The sequence below is a fragment of the Dreissena polymorpha genome, chromosome 2, assembly GCF_020536995.1.
Source record: "Dreissena polymorpha isolate Duluth1 chromosome 2, UMN_Dpol_1.0, whole genome shotgun sequence".
Classification (NCBI taxonomy): domain Eukaryota; kingdom Metazoa; phylum Mollusca; class Bivalvia; order Myida; family Dreissenidae; genus Dreissena; species Dreissena polymorpha.
In genome coordinates this window covers 64,544,264-64,562,440 of record NC_068356.1, presented here as the reverse complement: position 1 = coordinate 64,562,440, position 18,177 = coordinate 64,544,264, and the positions used below count along the sequence as shown (strand labels likewise).

At 32.3% G+C, this 18,177-nt stretch overlaps 2 protein-coding genes across 4 annotated transcripts in view; both read left to right on the top strand.

The window, feature by feature from the left end:
- Positions 1–776: 776 nt before the first annotated feature.
- Positions 777–2,546, top strand: LOC127869776 (uncharacterized). The gene is made up of 3 exons (XM_052412436.1): positions 777–1,074; positions 1,889–2,137; positions 2,269–2,546. The coding sequence occupies exons 1-3, from the start codon at positions 780–782 to the stop codon at positions 2,544–2,546; spliced, it is 822 nt and encodes a 273-aa protein (XP_052268396.1). The 5' UTR covers positions 777–779.
- A 1,596-nt stretch (positions 2,547–4,142) lies between these two features.
- LOC127867342 (uncharacterized) overlaps positions 4,143–18,177 on the top strand; it is a 442,512-nt gene continuing 428,477 nt past the window's right edge. The window contains exons 1-10 of one of the 3 annotated variants that reach the window (XM_052408432.1): positions 4,143–4,491; positions 4,809–4,824; positions 4,976–5,025; positions 5,279–5,428; positions 6,027–6,170; positions 6,361–6,376; positions 7,201–7,286; positions 7,430–7,454; positions 7,770–7,840; positions 8,063–8,120. In XM_052408432.1, the coding sequence (XP_052264392.1) occupies positions 4,359–4,491; positions 4,809–4,824; positions 4,976–5,025; positions 5,279–5,428; positions 6,027–6,170; positions 6,361–6,376; positions 7,201–7,286; positions 7,430–7,454; positions 7,770–7,840; positions 8,063–8,076 (705 nt within the window). In that variant the 5' untranslated portion in view covers positions 4,143–4,358 and the 3' untranslated portion in view covers positions 8,077–8,120. Of the gene's footprint in view, positions 4,492–4,808; positions 4,825–4,975; positions 5,026–5,278; positions 5,429–6,026; positions 6,171–6,360; positions 6,377–7,200; positions 7,287–7,429; positions 7,455–7,769; positions 7,841–8,062; positions 8,347–18,177 lie in introns of all 3 variants that reach the window. The other 2 variants (XM_052408431.1, XM_052408433.1) reach the window with 2 other exon arrangements.

Here is an 18,177-nt window from a genome sequence, read left to right as displayed (position 1 = left end):
TCACAATATTTGGCTCTTGTATGGAAATATAAAAACGTTGACGCGGTCATGTGTTACAGTGTTTAGAAGGACATGATTTCCTATTGAACGAAACACTTTAAACACTTGAAACGCTTCTAATAGTAATTGTTCAAACAAGCACTGAAACAAATATGTAACGACCGTGTAACAGAAATGTGCTTTATAGATAATACTAAATCGAACTCTTCTGTATAGAGCTGCTGTTGGAAATATTAGATAACATTTATGTTATCAACATTATCACTTATCGCAGATATAGTTACAAATACAGATACATTATAAACCATGCTTGGGATATCAGTGAATGTTAATCATGCATTGGCAAGTGTGTATTTTGGTTACTTTTATGGTAAGTGAACGTTATTTTGTGGGCTAAAATCAAAGACTCTTAAAATTATTGAATTTAATAAACATCATTATTGCACAAGAACATTGGCTACATAAAGAAAGTAAAGCTCTGAATACGCTGCCGTTGACTTTAATTGTTATGTTAATTGATGTTGCTTATTTTTACCACCCATTGCTCAGTATTCTGATCGAACTTACATCGAAATTTGACCAAGATAACAAAATTAGAAATGGTTCAATTAAACCAACATCATAATTATTTGCCTTATACAATGTTCGATCTCAAGTTACAACGTTTTTACGTTGGCAAGTCAAAACTCTATGTACGTTGCATTATACTTGTTCATGTATAAAAAGTTATAGTTTGAATGAACAAAATTCATTTTGCAGGGCATTCAACAACGTTTGCTATGTTTTTGATTGGCGCTCAACTGAATATGGAAATAATTTGTAATAAGAACAGTACAACAGTGTATTTTGAAGATGCAAACAATAAACTAGTTGAAGTGAAACGCAACGCGTCAACATGTATTATACACGGCATGCAAAATATGCCAAATTTGCAGTGCGGATGCAAAATTGACTCTCGTGCAGCTTGCAATATGTCTTCGAATGAAAAGGAACATGGCTGTCATAAATTGAGATGCTATGGTTCTAAAGACGGAGTTGCCAGTTATAGTAAATTCGTTGAAGTGTGTTTGTCAGGTATCATTCACTCATTTATATAAAGCCTTTTTCAAGTTCCTCAAGTTGCATACTAAAATGGATATATGTTTATTTTATAACAGCCTGTGTCTTCATAGCACTAATTGATACCACAGCATGGCAATATAAAAACTGTAAATACTTACATTTCAAATCAAATTAGTTAAACTACTTAAAAGATTTCGATCTTTAATAAAAATATACGAGATAAAGTAGATATATTGGTTTGCTTTAGTTCATTTTGCGCGAAAATCATGTATTTTGCTCTAGTTTGCATCCGATATTTTATAGTTATATAATGCTTAAATTGCAACGTGTTCCAACTTATTGCTGTTTGAATAGTTTGTGATGCATTTAAGCTTTTAAATGTTGTTTTTCGTTTAATTAATAATGGCCTTAATCGTGTGAAATACGTTTTGTTATTTTATTTGATTTACCCGTATATTTGTGTCTGTTTTTATTTTGTTTCTTGTATCGCTTTTTTTAACCTAACTATTGATTGGCCAAGTTTGATGTTTAGTGAGAAGGGTAAACATGATTTAATATCATATTGCATCTGCCGTTTGCAGGGAGTACGTACATTCGCATTTGTCTATGTTCGTGTTTGTCGCGCTTTTTTCATGTGGCTAATTGTTAGGCCATTAGTCACTTGCTATACGAATGGACCTCGCAGTGTAATCTAGAATATTTCTCCTGCTGCTGCATTTTGCTTATAAAATAATTCACTCATCAATAAGTAATTTACGAGTTTTTAATTTATAGTCATGCTCATATATTTTCAAAGCATGCGTTATTTTTTGTTTCTAACTTGCAGGAAACCAAATTGCACACGCGAATGTTGCGGCCGTAAATTGTTCAGATGTTAAACTGACCCCAGAGGTCATGTACTGGACCGTTGAAGATACGGCTTTCATGGGCAATGGTTACAAAATCATGATAACAAAATTTGATCTTTTTAACATAAGTGTGATTAACGACCTAATCACAAAAGAAGAAAATCGATCAATGGCTGTGTGCAAGTTAGAAGAAAATAACAGCAAAGAGTGGAGCATAACATTGATATGTAAGCGTATGGCTCAATGTGTGTTGTTTGTTCGATCTATTTTCCACACAATTTGGTTTAAAAAGGTCTTCGGTAAGACTCATTTGTTGTATTATATTAATAATAAATGCTTACGTATTGCACGTTTTCAGTTCTTAGGACGGCATGTGTCGCAGAAAAGTTATTCAAACAGTCATCTTCATCATTAATAAATCGTTCGTGTCCAACATCAAAAGGTAATCCAGCGATCACCCGAAAATTGGAAGAGTATAGCGATCCTGAATGTCCTTCAGTAAACATAAAATCCACTGTCAACGTATCGTTTTGCGATGCTGTAAATAGGGATGATATGGGGGCAAGACAATTTGTAGGAAATAATATTGGTTCCTTCAAATTAGAGCTCCTTAGTGAGTATGTTTGCTTCTTATGAGTATTTAGAGTCTATAACCCATTTTCTGCCGACATATTGTTCAATGAAATGTTATGTGTTCGTTAACGTCTTACCTACGACTATCGCGACACGATTCAGAACATAAATATACGTTTTGAAAAACTATATATTATATTTACAGATCCGGCGATTGTGCGAGACTTTTATATAGATGAATTCAGAAACCAAGTAAATGTTTCACTGAATGAAGGAAGAAAAATTACGTTCATATGTGAAGGGAACGGCAACCCTCCTCCAACAGTGACATTTGTGTCAAAATCGTCATTTTTTAACACTAGCTCTTCCCCTTTGGGATACACAATAGAGTATACCTCACGTCAGGATACCGGCGAGTATCTATGTATTGCTTCTAATGGTCTTGGTAACGATAGTAAATCAATTTATGTGGATATCATAATCAAAGGTAAATATTACTATTTTTTACTTTGCAAGCCTGTTTGTGAGTATATGGCCCATTAACAAGCAATACTGATATAACAAGGAACACACATATTCACAATTTATACAAAAAATGCATCAACCAAAATTGGCTTGTAAAATTCATTGGTTAGAAGAAACAATCGATAGTTAAATTCAAAATATTCGTTTTGAATATACGTCCTAAGAAGGGATACATATAATAATCGCGCATATAGTCCATCTGTCTGTCTGTGTGTGTCCGTCGGTCCATCAGTCTGAACCCGCTTGCGTCAAGCATATCTCAGGTAGTATTGCACCGATTCAAATGAAACTACAGATAAGGATATTAAGCAAGGTAAGTTTGGAGTACAAAGACCATAGCCCCCTCTTCAGGATTGACAAATGTATTGACTTTAAGTTATTTAACTTGAACGAAGAATAACTCTCTTAGTGTTGAATATGTTTCTATGAACATTGAATCAGTTAAAGAAGACATTTAGTGCAAGTGCAGAGTATAAACACCACAATCCTCATAAGTATTGTTGGAGTTATTGTCATTTCTGTGTTATACCAAAGACATTTTCTTCTTGTAATGCGGATAATAACTCATGAAGTATATTAAAGGGGTTATACATAGTACGATGACCATCATTTTTTATTTCTTGTTCACCGACCAATTGCCGACAAAAAGTCAATATTTTGTGCGGAGCATTACTGTCCTCCTATTAAAGGTATTTTTGCAAATATTTGTTAATTGCCAGGACATTGAGTGTTAAAAATTACTATTTGTAGTTTTATTTGAGTTATTGCCCGTAGCTTGAGGGTATAGTATGTTTCTCGTTTGGGGCATTGCTCTGCAAGTATTAAATGTATTCAAACGAATCGTACTATATAATTATACATGGCTTATAGGAAATTACGAACTAAACGGCCCACAACTCTCGTACTAAGTATTTACACAGTGTCTGCACATTTTTTTAGATGTCTTGAGCATACATTTAAACGTTTTTAAGAGATTGAAAAGTGTTGTTTTTCCGTTTTGGAATATTACACAATAAGTATTAAAGGGACTCTTATAAATGCTAAGATTTTGATAAGCCAGTTCAAAGTTCAAATATCATTACACTTTCTTCAATTCTTCAATTTTATATTCTTAAATCGATATAAAAAAGTGCCTTTTCCCATACTCGGAAGCTTAAGACTCAACTTTTGTGTCAAAACTATACGTGTTTGCATCTGACACTAACAGCAACAGTAAGTATTGTTGTGTCTTCATTTATATCCGCGCACTATAATTGGTTCTTCGTTGTAAAGACAATAATGATGCAAATTACTCTATACCATCAACATTATATATGAAGGTTTCATAACATTTAATGTTTTTTGTGTTACATGTTACCAGGTGACGAAAGGTCATCTTTAATAACCATTCCTATCTGTGTTGGAAGCGCCATCTTGATAATTATTGTTGCAATGTGTCTGTTACGACGTCGCTGTGAATTTCTAAAGAATCGGCATATAAAAGGTATTGTTTGTTTTGTTTAGCGTCAATTCTGCATCAGTGCACTATTTAATAATTTAAACGAATATCCGAAGTCCAGTATTGACACTTATATAAACAAATCGAAATTAATAACGAGTTAGACAAAAATTGTTTAATTAACGTTGAGGGGCATTCTATTTTATCTTTTATATAAGATATGCGCATTAAATAGTTAAATGAAATTATTGCACCAAAAGTTTATATATAATTGGAAAAGTGCAATTTTGTGAACTGCATGTTCATACATTTAGAGTTTAGTTGAAATGCATTTAAAAAACTTTATAGTGTTCGCTTTTCAGATGCAACCATTGAAATGTATGTATATTTCTTTAAAATAATTTAAGTTGTTTACACTATTGTTGCATACCTTGTTACTACTTTTATTATATTTATTATTATTTATATAAATTATTTTGATTATTCTTTAATACATCAAATACAAACCGTTTTAATTTGTTTTATTTAGAGCTACTGTAGAAGCAGTAACTTGGTCGAGCAGTTCTCGTGTCAATAACGGTAAATGGGTCGAAATAATTTCTTGTCATTAAACATATAAATTTGTAATAAACACGCTTTGAATTCCACAATATATGGACATGCATACAATATTCGATATAACAAACACGTTACGTACACGATAATTTGTTTTTTGCCATATTCCTAGATTGCACTTTTTGTGGTTTACTTTCCATTTTAGTTTCTTTGACATTCTGTATATTGTGCATTTCTGTTTGTGATAGCACCTTAGATTTCGCTCTGTTTATGTTAGGAACCGGTAATGAAGAAGAAGTATTAAGCAATACAACACACCAACGAGTAAACACATCGATCGAACGTGTACGCAAAACGCGTGGATTTTGTAATGAAGCGTATGTTGACTATAACTCTTGTCATGGAAAGAAGGATAACACAGGTGATGGTAACAACACACTGTTTCTCATACTGTTCACAAGTTTGATTATTTCATATATTTCCTCTATATTTAAAAGTCTTGAGAAAGTGCTGATAATATTCACTCATGTTTTTCAAAAATAATATAGACTGATGACACAATTTGCTTAAAGTCTAAACATTGTTAATGAATTGCTCGCAAAACAGTTAGCCTCGGCACTAAGTACGCATATTACGAATCCCAGGCCTTGGTGTAGCAGATCGAAATAAAAAAAGTTATTTTGTTCAATGAGTACTTTAGGTAAACTTTTTTCAATCAATTTGAGTAGAATTTACGCATACAACGCACTCATCATCTGAAATTGATTTCAACTTATCAGTTGTGTAATAGTTGATGAATGCTGCAAACAAGACTGTAAGTAAGTAAATATTTACATAAATATGGTTATTGTAATAATATGCAGACCCTCATCTTTGATGAAAAAAATATTCGGATACTAGTTATATCAAGTACAGAATATGAAACTAAGATTTTAAATCGCTGTTAGTCAAGTTGTGAATGTATGGCCCTTCTATGTTTAATAAGAATCTTCTAACGAGTTGGCTTAAATGCATTTGAATAACAGATAACACTATTGAGGGCAAGTATAGGAACGAACAATCAGTAACGAGTGCAAATCATGGTCAAGTTATTTCAGGATTTTGTAACGAGGCATATGCTGGTTGGGTCGAGACTTCACCATCACACACTGGCGATTCGCAAAGTAAAGGTATTATTAAAATCGTTTATTTACCGTAGACATATTATCTAATAATTATGTAAATGTGAGGGGTTTTGATAAAATATTGCATTTGCATTTTGTTGCATAAGCATCTGTTATTTCTATTGGATCAATAATATGCAAAGTATGTATAATCATTTTGAACTTTTCCTTACGGATTTGTTCTGGTCTCTTTCAGGTAGCTGCAAAAACAAGTAAGGGTATTACTTTTTTTGACCATATCGAGGTAAATAAGCAATCAAATAACTACTGCTGCTACTACTAAGGTGGTGGTAGTGGTAATAGTAGTAGTAGTAGTAGTAGAAGTAGTAGAAGAAGTAGTAATAGTAGTAGTAGCAGCAGCAGCAGCAGCAGAAGCAGCAGCAGCAGTAGTAGTAGTACTACTACTAGAACAACTACTACTACTACTACTTCTACTACTACTTCTACTACTACTACTACTTCTACTACTACTACTACTATTACTACTACTACTACTACTACTTCTACTACTACAACAACAACAACTTCTACTTCTACTTATAGTACAACTACTACTACTACTACTACTTCTACTTCTACTACTACTACTACTACTACTACTACTACTACTACTACTACTACTACTACTACTCCTACTACTACTACTACTACTACTACTACTACTACTACTACTACTACTACTACTACTACTACTACTACTACTATTTCTGCTACTACTACTACACTACTACTACTAGTACTTCTACTACTACTACTACTACTACTACTACTTCTACTACTACTACTAGTACTACTACTACTACTACTACTACTACCACCACCACCACCACCACCAGCATCACAACCACCACCATCACCAACAACCACAACCACCACCACCAGCACCACTACCACCACCAGCACCACCACCGCCGCCGCAGCCACCATCACCACCACCACCACAACCACCTCATTTATACATATTTATATAAGACTATGTTGAATTTAGATTTTATATATCATACGAATATAATTTTATTTGACTATTACGTTTCAGTGATCGAAATAGTCACAGTTCAATAAAATTGGCAGACTGTACGTACAGCGTGGTCAACAAAAACACACGCAAACACATGCTATTAGGTAAAGTATTTCATGTACGTGCAGCGAGGGAGTCTGAGAGAACGGACATATCCATTATCTGTCATATGAAAATACATGTTTTATTATTAGTATGTTTATATTATTATTATTATTATTATTATTATTATTATTATTATTTTCAGATTATTCTTCACAAAGCTCTTTTTGGTAGGTATAATGTGTATTGCCGATCATAGGAAACTTAATTGCAATGCATTAAATTAAGTCCGTTGAGATGTAAAAGAAATAAGCTTTGCTCTATATGTTTGACGTAATATTGCATTTTACCAGAGTTATCATTTCATTTTATATTGACGCCCGTATGCATAAATAACATTGTTAACTTTTTCGGTCAAATAATGTGTTGCCTATGACATTTATCGACTTGTAATAGTTGTAAGAATGCTATGTAAGTGATCAGTAACACGTGTATTTATAATTTACATGAACTCACTAATACTAATTAAATAAGTTGCATTACAGTTCTGACCTAAGCACAACTAAAGAGAAGAAGGAAATTATTTACAGCATGGCAAAGGAACCGAATGAAGAAGGTAATACTCTGTAAAATTGCTTGTTTGCGAAGTGTTGTATGAATTTAATATAACCGATATTTGCCAAGTGAAATAAGAGATATCATAGCCATTGCATGCTGTCACATAACATACATGTGTGTCTGATGTACATATAATGGTTAGTTGTACTCTTTGCATTTGCATCTCAATTGAGACTATGTACTTTAAACTTAAAGTAGGTTTTTTTATTCTTTCTTACAGATTCAGAGATTTGACTGACTTTTGATTGAAGCAATATTTTACTAGCATGTTGACCAAGGTAACTGACTACTAGGCGTAAATCGGTGACGTTTTGCAGTTCTAAATATGTAATGTGCTCAGTTGTCATAACTATATGTCTATGTACAGCTCGCCTAAACATGACATCATCATGTATCCAATAATATTGTTCATTACCATTACATGTATAAGTTGTCCTACTTTACTCTGGTTAAATAAAGCATTAAAATCTGTATAAGACAGTATGCATGGCATGATGTATGTAGGTGTTCAGTCTTTATGAGTCTGCTTTTTTGTAATGTTCACACATGCTAAGAACATATATTGCACTACTCATTAAAAATGACCTTTTCACAGATTTTAATTATGAAATTTTAGATGATGAATTTGAAGGTATTTTATGGGTTTTATTTAAATGTAAAAACTCTTTGTATAACGATATTAAGGTGTGTGTTTGTTGTCTTCCTCCGCACAACTCAACAAGACAAATAGATGCAAACTACTTTTTTGAAAATCTTTTAGTACAGGTTGCAAAATATCAAGATGATAAATCCACTACATTTCTCTGTGGAGATTTTAACAGTAGATGTGCAGATTCTCGTGATTTTATTCCGGGCATAGACCATTTACCAGATAGAAATGTTGTTGATTTTGTTTCAAATCAATATGGTGATTTGCTAATTGAATTTTTAATCAATGTAAATTTTTCGATTTTAAATGGCAGAGGAGAATTGTGTAAGAATGATTTTACATTCATTGATCCCCAAGGTGCTTCGGTTGTAGATTATTGCCTTGTACCATATGAGTCTTTGGATAAATTTGGTCATTTTGAGGTGCTCACAGTTTCAGAGGTTGTTGATAGAGCATCACATTTTGACCAGCTTGGCAAGAATGTTCTTCCGGACCACTCTTTGTTAAGATGGAATTTGCTTTTGACCAATGTTAGCAATAGTATTGATATAAATGAAAATTCTCATGAGCATATTTCTGTAGAAAGAGTAAATTTTACTACTAAAGATGTAGTTGGCACTTTTATGTCAGATAATATGGTTCAAAGTAGTATATTTCTTATAATTGACAAACTTAGCTGCTCCTTAATGACTCAAAGTAGTATAAATGAGGCATATGATAATTTTGTTAATATTGTACACAGTGAAATGTATAGTAAATTACCCCATAAAGTTGTAACTTTGTATTCATCTGGCTATTCAAAGAAAAAACTCAGGTCTAAAAACCCTGGTGGTCAGAAGATCTGACATTGTTATGGTTAGAAATGTGTTCTGCAGGGAAACAATGGTTGAAATGTAAGCCAAATGATAAGGCGAATTTTAAGCACATTTATGTTCAAAAAAGAAAATTATTTGATAAAGGTGTCCAACGAGCTAAGAGATATTTTGTTTATCAAGCCCGGGTAGATCTAGAAGCTTCAGTCAATGCTTCATCTGGTTCATTCTTGAAAGATATAGGCAAAATTGGTCTGGGTAACGAACGGTTGAAGAAAATTCCCTTTGAAGTTAAAATGACCGATGGATCCACTTGTAATAAGCCGAAAGTTGTCTTAAATAAATGGCGACTTGATTTTCAGAATCTTTTTAACCCTGAAGACACCTGCACCAACTTAAGTTGCTCTGTTTTAAATGATAACTTAGATGAAAACTCTGTTTTTAATAAAATGATTCATATTGATGAGGTTTATAAATGTATTTTAGAAGCAAAGTCCGGAAAGGCTCCCGGTTTTAATGAAATTCCAAATGAGTTACTAAAGAATGATGGAGCTCTTGTTATGCTACATAGTTTATTCAATAGATGTTTTATTAGTGGTAAAGTACCAAATGTGTGGTCGAAAGGAATTATATCTCCTGTACCCAAATCATCAACTGCAGATCATAGAGATCCTTTGTCATACAGGGGAATTACACTAGCTCCCACAATGTACAAAATTTATTGTAGCATTTTGAATAATCGTATTACAAAATGGTGTTCTAGTGAATTAATTATTAGGGATGAGCAAAATGGTATTGTGAAAGGAAAGAGCACTATTGATCATGTCCAAGCATTGACAAACATTATTGAAACTAGAAAACTTAAAAAATTATCAACATTTGCAGCTTTTATAGATTTCCGTAAAGCGTACGACATGATCAATAGAACTCTACTGTTTGAAAAGTTAAAGCATGAGGGACTCCATGGCCGCTTGCTTCAAGCTATACTGTCTATATACAAGGACGTAAAGTGTTGTGTGAGGGTAAATAGCTTTGATACCGAGTGGTTTGACGTCAAGTGTGGCTTGAAGCAGGGGTGCCCGTTGTCCCCCATGCTGTTCAATCTCTACATAAATGATTTGGTTCCGTGTTAAATACATTAGAAGTTGGTATTGACCTAGGTGATGAAATCGTATGCATTTTATTATTTGCAGATGATGTTGTTCTACTTAGAGATAATGCTAAAGACCTCCAAATTTTATTGGATTGTTTATCTTCATGGTGTTTACATAATAAGATGAATATCAATTGTGAAAAATCAAAATTGTGCATTTTAGACCCAAGAGTTTTATGAAAACTGATTTTAATTTTAACACTGATGGTCAACCTTTGGAAATTGTACATTGTTAAAGATATCTTGGCGTTGTTCTAAATGAATTTTTAGATTACCATGAAATAGCAAAAAATGTGGCTATGTCTGCTTCTAGAGCACTAGGTTTAATTATTTCGAAAAGTGAAGCATTTGGAGGTTTCCAATATTCCACGTTCACCAAGCTTTTTGATTCTATGGTTTGGCCTATTATCAGCTATAGTACACCAACATGGGGCGATAAACCTTACTCATGTATTAATGCTGTCCAGAATCGGGCAATGCGGTATCATTTAGTTGTCGGTAAATACACCCCTTATGCGGCTGTTCTGGGAGAAATGGGTTGGAAACCACCAATTGTAAAGCAATGGGGAGCTGTTATTAGACAACATTTTAGAAATGTAAATATGAATAATTCCAGAATAAATAAGAAAATGTACCTGTGATCTAAATCAAGAAATGTTTAAAATAGCTATTTTAGAATAAAGTCATGTCTGATAGATGTAAACATGTCTGATTTAGTTGATATACCTATTAACATTATTAAATATATTGTAAATGATTTAGAATCTAGGATTTTTGAAAAAGAAATTGACAAATTGAGAAGTGCAGTCAATAGTATTACTGGAACTAGAGGTGTTGGTCATAATAAATTGAGACTGGATAAATTATTTAAAACAGAATTCGGAACAGAAGCTTATGTTGAAGACAACATACCATTTTTGTATAGAAGTGCATTAGCTAAGTTTCGATGCGGTGTGGCACCGCTGAGATTAGAAACTGGTCGATATGAAAATATTGAATTGGGTAATCGAACATGTTTCCATTGTAAAAACATAGTGGAGGATGAGATACATGTACTTTTTCATTGTCCTTTATATGTGAATATCACGAAAAGTCTAATGGACATTTTAATTGAAACTCCAAATTGTCACAACATGTCAGATACTGAGAAACTTAAATACATATTTACAGATGAGAGGTTGCTTTATATATCAGCCAAATCCTGCTTTAGTATTCTCAAAGAAAGAAGGAATATTTTATATTCAAAAAGAATTGTATATACTTAAGTTTTATGCTGTACATTTGTAAAATAGTTTATAGACTAGTCTAGGTTTTAAAAAACAAAAACAAATGGTATTTTAATGTATGAACAATATTGACAATTGTAAATAAAACCACAAAGTCTTAGCTACAATAACTTATTTTAATAGAAGTAAGTTTTAACGATGTGGAAGTCATTTGTTTGTCAATAATTGTTAATGTATATATGTATGTAATTATATAGTCTCTTATAAATCATATTATGATTGGTCGCATACATGTAACTGTGCTTTTATATGTATTTTAATTGTATATGTATTGCGAATGAGACTCTAATAAAACATTGAATTGAATTGAATTGAATATATTTGTATATAGTATATTTATTTAGGAATAAGCATTTGATTAGGATCTGTTTCCTACCAGATAGGAATATATAATGCACGTTTAACTAGTCATACATATTTATAAATGTTTTAGCATACATGTTTTTGTATATTATTGTATTTTCTGCAATGTATTGTCATTTTATAAAGTGCATAAAACGTGTGCTGATTTTTGTTCAGAATATGGCACTGAAAAATAAACATGTTCGCTCTGGTTTATAGGTTGGAGTTTATAATTGAACGAGTATTCATGTTTACGATAAGAAACATTCACTCCAGAAAAACATATCATGTGTGTTCATCATGTTTGTGTATATATACAATTTTAATAGTGTAACAAAGCAAGAGTATGTATTGTTTGAAACAGCGCGTCATATGATGACTGAATTTATAAGAACCCTCTACATGTTTAAGTAATTGGTATATTTATTTCCAAAATCAAAACGATAGCTGAATGTCAGCTTTTATAAGATATCAAATATTATAATTGCGTTTGACATTATAGCACACATGTCCCATTGTGGTGTTTTGATTAGCTTTACGTGTATACTCTTACAAGGGCTCAGATCAGAAATATATAAATGATAAATACGACATGGCCAAATGAAATACTTGGGCAACATGAATTTATCTCTTGTCAATGTTTGTGGACTTTTTTTATTCCTATATACATGTATTGTATTTCAGAGACGTTCTAATGACAATAAATTATATCATATTTCGTCCTGTCACATGAACATTCACAAGTCAAAACTCATTTTATGTCGCCGAGATGATTGTATTTCTAGTGTCTCTTGAAAAGCTCTTGGCAAATGATAATGAACAATAAGGCTGTGAAAGCGGCGCAATAATTGACACGGCGCACGTCAGATGAGTGCGTCCTAAAGTCTCATGAGGAAGCACAAGTCCTACTCGAAACATAGGACAATTAACAATAACATGCTATTCAATTCAAACAAACGCGACTTAATACGAGGGATTGGTGGTTTAAACCGGAATTTAATAAACAACGGAAATTAAATCTAAAATGTTTATCAAAATGTGTATATTAAATGACTGTGCGTTATATCTTCTTTGGCATATGATGCAATCCACCTCGCGACTGACCGATCATTTGATGCAAAATATTAGTGTGTTATAAACGTATTTATAAATAAAGCGGGACTAATATAAGTACTTACATTACTAAAATTAAATAAAGAAAACCATTGTATTACAATAAATATTTTCTAAGTGAAAGGATCCTTTTTCTTTCAACAAGTTTAAAAACCACATCTCATTGTGGCGAAGTGACTAATAAACCTTATACATACACATAATGGATCTATTTCCCTTCATGAAAAGATCAGATGAATTTCCTTTAAGGCGACATTGTTATTTCGAATACTAATATTTTTATCTTTATTTGAGTTCGCGGTATCTAAATCACTTAAAATATAATACATTATACTTGATTTGAAAACCCATACACGTGCTTTATACACCGTTACACTTGTACATCGAACCATTCTCGTATTTTTCAATGATCTTCTGTTATTTTAAAAGCTACAGTTTACTACAGTATTTGTTAGAGTTGCACGCTACATCGTGTAATCTAATTATGTAAACGTGTATCAATTTAACAATAAAATGCAATGGTGGTATTGCTTATACTCTTTTAAATGTAATATGTTATGTATATTTAGACCATTTGTTGCATGTACTGCAGCGGCAAATGTCTTCCCACAACAATCTCATTTTTGACAGTATAATTATTATTGACATATCGCAAAGTAATACGGTGTTGAATTTCTTAAATATTGTTGTTTCTTCCAAATTATGATATATGACGATTGAACAATAAGATGATACTCATTGCGTGGTCATGTACTCTTTTTGTCTACAAGTTAGCTGTACCGGTTTTTTTCTAGAAATGAATCAGGAAAAGGAAACTTATTAACACTGTAAAATAGAACTTTAAATAAGGTCAAATGTGGCAATAACCTACTTTATCTTAAACATGTTGCATAATGACTAGATACCACAAAGAAACAATATTTAATGTGTTAAAAGTTAAACATGCGTTTGTTTTCATGTGTTGTATATGTCATCATCTCACGTGTTATACGTCTCCGCACAATCGAAATCGACACTATTTGCGAGTTCGATTTAAATAATAATTCGTCATGGTCATATGGGTTGCTGTACATTTTATATCATACAGTTCAGAGGGAAATGACGTGTATCAACGTACCACTTAAACATGTGATATTTACAATAAAACCCAAGGCGTCTTTCTAGTTCCGATTAACTAACACTGTGGATTGATTTTCATAGTCGTGTTGTAATTAACACAATTATGACAAAGGCTACTGAAATCTAGCAAAGTAATTTACAGAAGAAAAATGTAAAAAACAAGGAAACTAATTCGGTCGTATAAATTAATGTAACTTGTACTGAAACAGAAAGATTACTATTTGAATAAATCGTTGTTTATACAACAGGAACCACTTATAAAAGCGCTTACACCCTACAACAGTTTCGATTCATTTAACCTCTAACAAAGGTTCAACTGAATTAAATGAGAGGATAAATCGCCCATCGGAAATTCATATTAATTATGCGTGGGACGAAATTCTAATTTTTGACCATAGCTGAAGTACATTTTTTGTTTATGTTTTATCTTTATGGTTTAAATTTTTTGATATAGTGCATAAAGGTTGTGTTTGTAGTTCTTTTAGCAAAATGTATAGTACGTCGTTTGCTAAGTTGCTTACTAGGAAACATGTCATTCCGCTATTCAAGGTAAGCAACTCTCAACTGGAACGTTTTATCAAGTAATTTGATAACCTCCCTTTATCATTGTTTGTATCATAACTGGTGAGCTAAAGACGCGAGGATTTACGTATCTTTTTAGATAAAAAATTTTTTTTCGCTAAAAATAAAATCTTTATCAAAGAAGAAAACATACAAATCATTTCAATTAGCCTCACTTATTTATAGCGATTCAGAGTCGTTAAGCGGACATTTTAAACAATGAAATGTGATTTTAAAAAAGTCCCTTTTAAATTTGCAGCCTTTAACCGGCTATTCAAACATTTAAAACATTAACAGTATAAATAGTTATCTGTGCTGTTAATCGGAAAAAAAAGATAAGAAAGGTCCACATGTCACAACTGTTGTCAAATTCTTCGGGAATATTGGATATTAATTTTTACATGAGTAATCGGTTTCGTATTTGTAAGTGTTCAACAAGCTAAGACCTTTTTAGGCATGTTCGATTTTTCGTATTTTCATGAATCAGAGACACATCGATGGGACATACAATATGAAGTGAAATTCTAATAAAAACATAAAACAGAATTCCCATTCCAGAAAAATACTAGCGCTATTTGTGTAATATAATAAGAACCAGGTACCGATTTTGCAACTATATCGTGTTTTTCCTTTAACGTTTTAAATTGTTGCGCAATGTGTTTATACTGAATTATTTCAAAATAAATGTCGATTATTCGTAAGTGTCTTTAAACATATCGAAAGAGCTGTAACTTTTACCAAACCATTCGATTAATAAACAAAACATCAATAACAACTACTAAAAACACTTGCACATTGACGCTAACTTGCACATTCTTTGTATTATGAAATTAGTTATTTTAATACTCATTTCACATCGCCAACACATGAAAAATGTGTTGCATGTTTAAAGGGGCCTTTTCACAGATTTTGGCATGTTTTGAAGTTTGTCATTAAATGCTTTATATTGATAAATGTAAACATTAAATTTTAAAAGCTCCAGTAAAAAATAACAAATAAAATTTGAAAAAGGGAAAAAAAATTAGCTCGCAGCAGTTCTCGAACCAGTGACCCCCAGAATTCTGAAGTAAAAACGCATTAACCAACTGAGCTATCCTGCCAAGCTTACATAAGAAACGTATTTTATACGTTATATAAGGAATCTTCGTAGTTCCACAAATTTAAATGACAAAAACAGAACTCTCCAAATTATTCAATCATTTCGCGTTGCAACGCTTTATAATTTTTAGGTTTTTAAATCGTCACAAGATGCATATAATGGCTACCATGGCAACTGTTCAGTAATACTGTTTTCTCACTAATATCATAACTAAACCGAAAGTTTGCGAATTCGAACCAACTTTTTTCAATTTTGTCAATTTATCAAACCGTGAAAAGATCCCTTTAAGGGACAAGTTGAACATTGTTATTGTAGTGTTTACCAGTTATTTTTCCAACAATATCGCATAACATGGTAAGAACGTAATAACGTCTTCTACTGACAATCAAGAAGAAAATGTCTAAACAAATGAAATGTGAAACAAAAATACATCTAACCGTGTCAAAAAGTAAAATATTTTGATTTTTATACATGTATGGCATACTAAATGATACTATAATTCCGTATTTTGGACAGTGTATGTATCCATGTATGTAATGGCCAACACGCAAAGGCACTATCTTTGAAGCGGCTAAAGAATTCCACTTGAAATGTCGCATACTGTTGTTGGAGAACGTATCGTATTGGCATTAATATCATTCAGCCTATGGGAATTTGAATGGACCCGTATTCGAAAACGGCGAACATTTCATTGGCATTCACCTGATATAGTAGAGCAAAGAAAAGTAAAATGTGTCAATCTTTTTTTCAAAATGAGTTGACATAAATCACGCAGAGAAACATGAAAGGTTTACCTTCTTAGTGCATGTTTGAATAAGATTAACTGGTCAATTTTTATATATTGTGTCATCGTTTGTCTTTTTTTAGTTAGTATTTCTATTTTAATGACAAGTCATCGAATCGTGTAGAACTTCGGAACACTTTCTGAGACATATTGAAATGTGATTAATTTGTCAATACATGTGTATTCTTAATTTTACGCAATCTGTTAATAAATAATCAATACATCATGTCAAATCTAAGAAGCGTCTTATTGTTTATTTGAATGGGTTTTTAATAATATATTTTAGTAGTTAATATCTCCTATTGATTAAAAGTAAATACATCGGGGTAACATGATTTATATAGACGTGTGTATAAAATAACCATCCAAAAAGGCAGTGTAGTATTCGACATTTAATATTCATCACTCGAAGGAACTTCTTATGCAAACATTTCATGATTATTTTTGTCTGATAATAAAAATCGACTCAATACATTAAGAAATCAACCTACTATTGTGTACCATGTTGTTGTTTTTTTCTACAATGTTGCTTAAAAATTATGTATCTATAAGGTTGCGATTTTCTCGGGATTCACTTGCAAATAGAAGTATGAGATCAATATAAAATTTCTTTAATAAAGAATTATAATCGTGCACGTGATATGAAGTTAGGGTGGCGATAAAAAGCTGTTAAACATAATTTCTGGGGTTTTATATACACGTTTTCAGAAAACTGGAGTTTTTTCATTGTCACGACCTATGTCAAAACAGATCTTAGTACAGTCTACCCATAGTAGTTTACATGCCGTCTCGCGTATATTCGTGCCCTTAACAGGGAGTAGGATTGAGTATATACAACAAAGTGGTAATCTTTATTTCCTACGATATTTAAGTACCGATTTAAAACGACAGTTTTCATCCACAAAAAACAATGACTCGTTTCTGGAGGATTTTAGCTTAAACAAGAAAGACATACGTTCTCTAAGTCACGTTGGATAGTTAAATATTGGATATCACCCTTACTATGAGACGTGCCATCTAAATAATTATACATGTACGTGACAGTGAGTCACGATCGCAATAAGACGTTGTTTAAATGCTTATTGGGTGGGGGTTTTTGTAGTCAAGGTACTAATTTCTTACAAGACTTTACCCCGTATAGACCTGTTACGTTGGAGTCCTAACAGCTGTCTTTCTCGCTTACTATGTGACAATACCTCTAATTAATATGAGTACACATGACAGTGGGAAAGGCTTGCGATAAAACGCAAAACTAATGTGTACTAAAGAAACTACGCAAAGGGCGTTTACTATATTATATTATGTACCAGATACCGATAAAATCATTCGTTCTAAACAATCGGGCGCTTTTTTTGGGTTGGTGTGATTTCATCTTTTTGCACGTGGAAATGGTGAAACGCGATATGATTATAATATT

What these genes read in the sequence shown, in the direction of transcription:
- LOC127869776 (XM_052412436.1), top strand. Translation starts at nt 780, where the DNA reads ATGTTTTTGATTGGCGCTCAACTGAATATGGAAATAATTTGTAATAAG. An exon ending in CGTTGAAGTGTGTTTGTCAG is followed by an intron (nt 1,075 to 1,888) that starts GTATCATTCACT and finishes TCTAACTTGCAG; the next exon opens with GAAACCAAATTGCACACGCG. An exon ending in GTGGAGCATAACATTGATAT is followed by an intron (nt 2,138 to 2,268) that starts GTAAGCGTATGG and finishes GCACGTTTTCAG; the next exon opens with TTCTTAGGACGGCATGTGTC.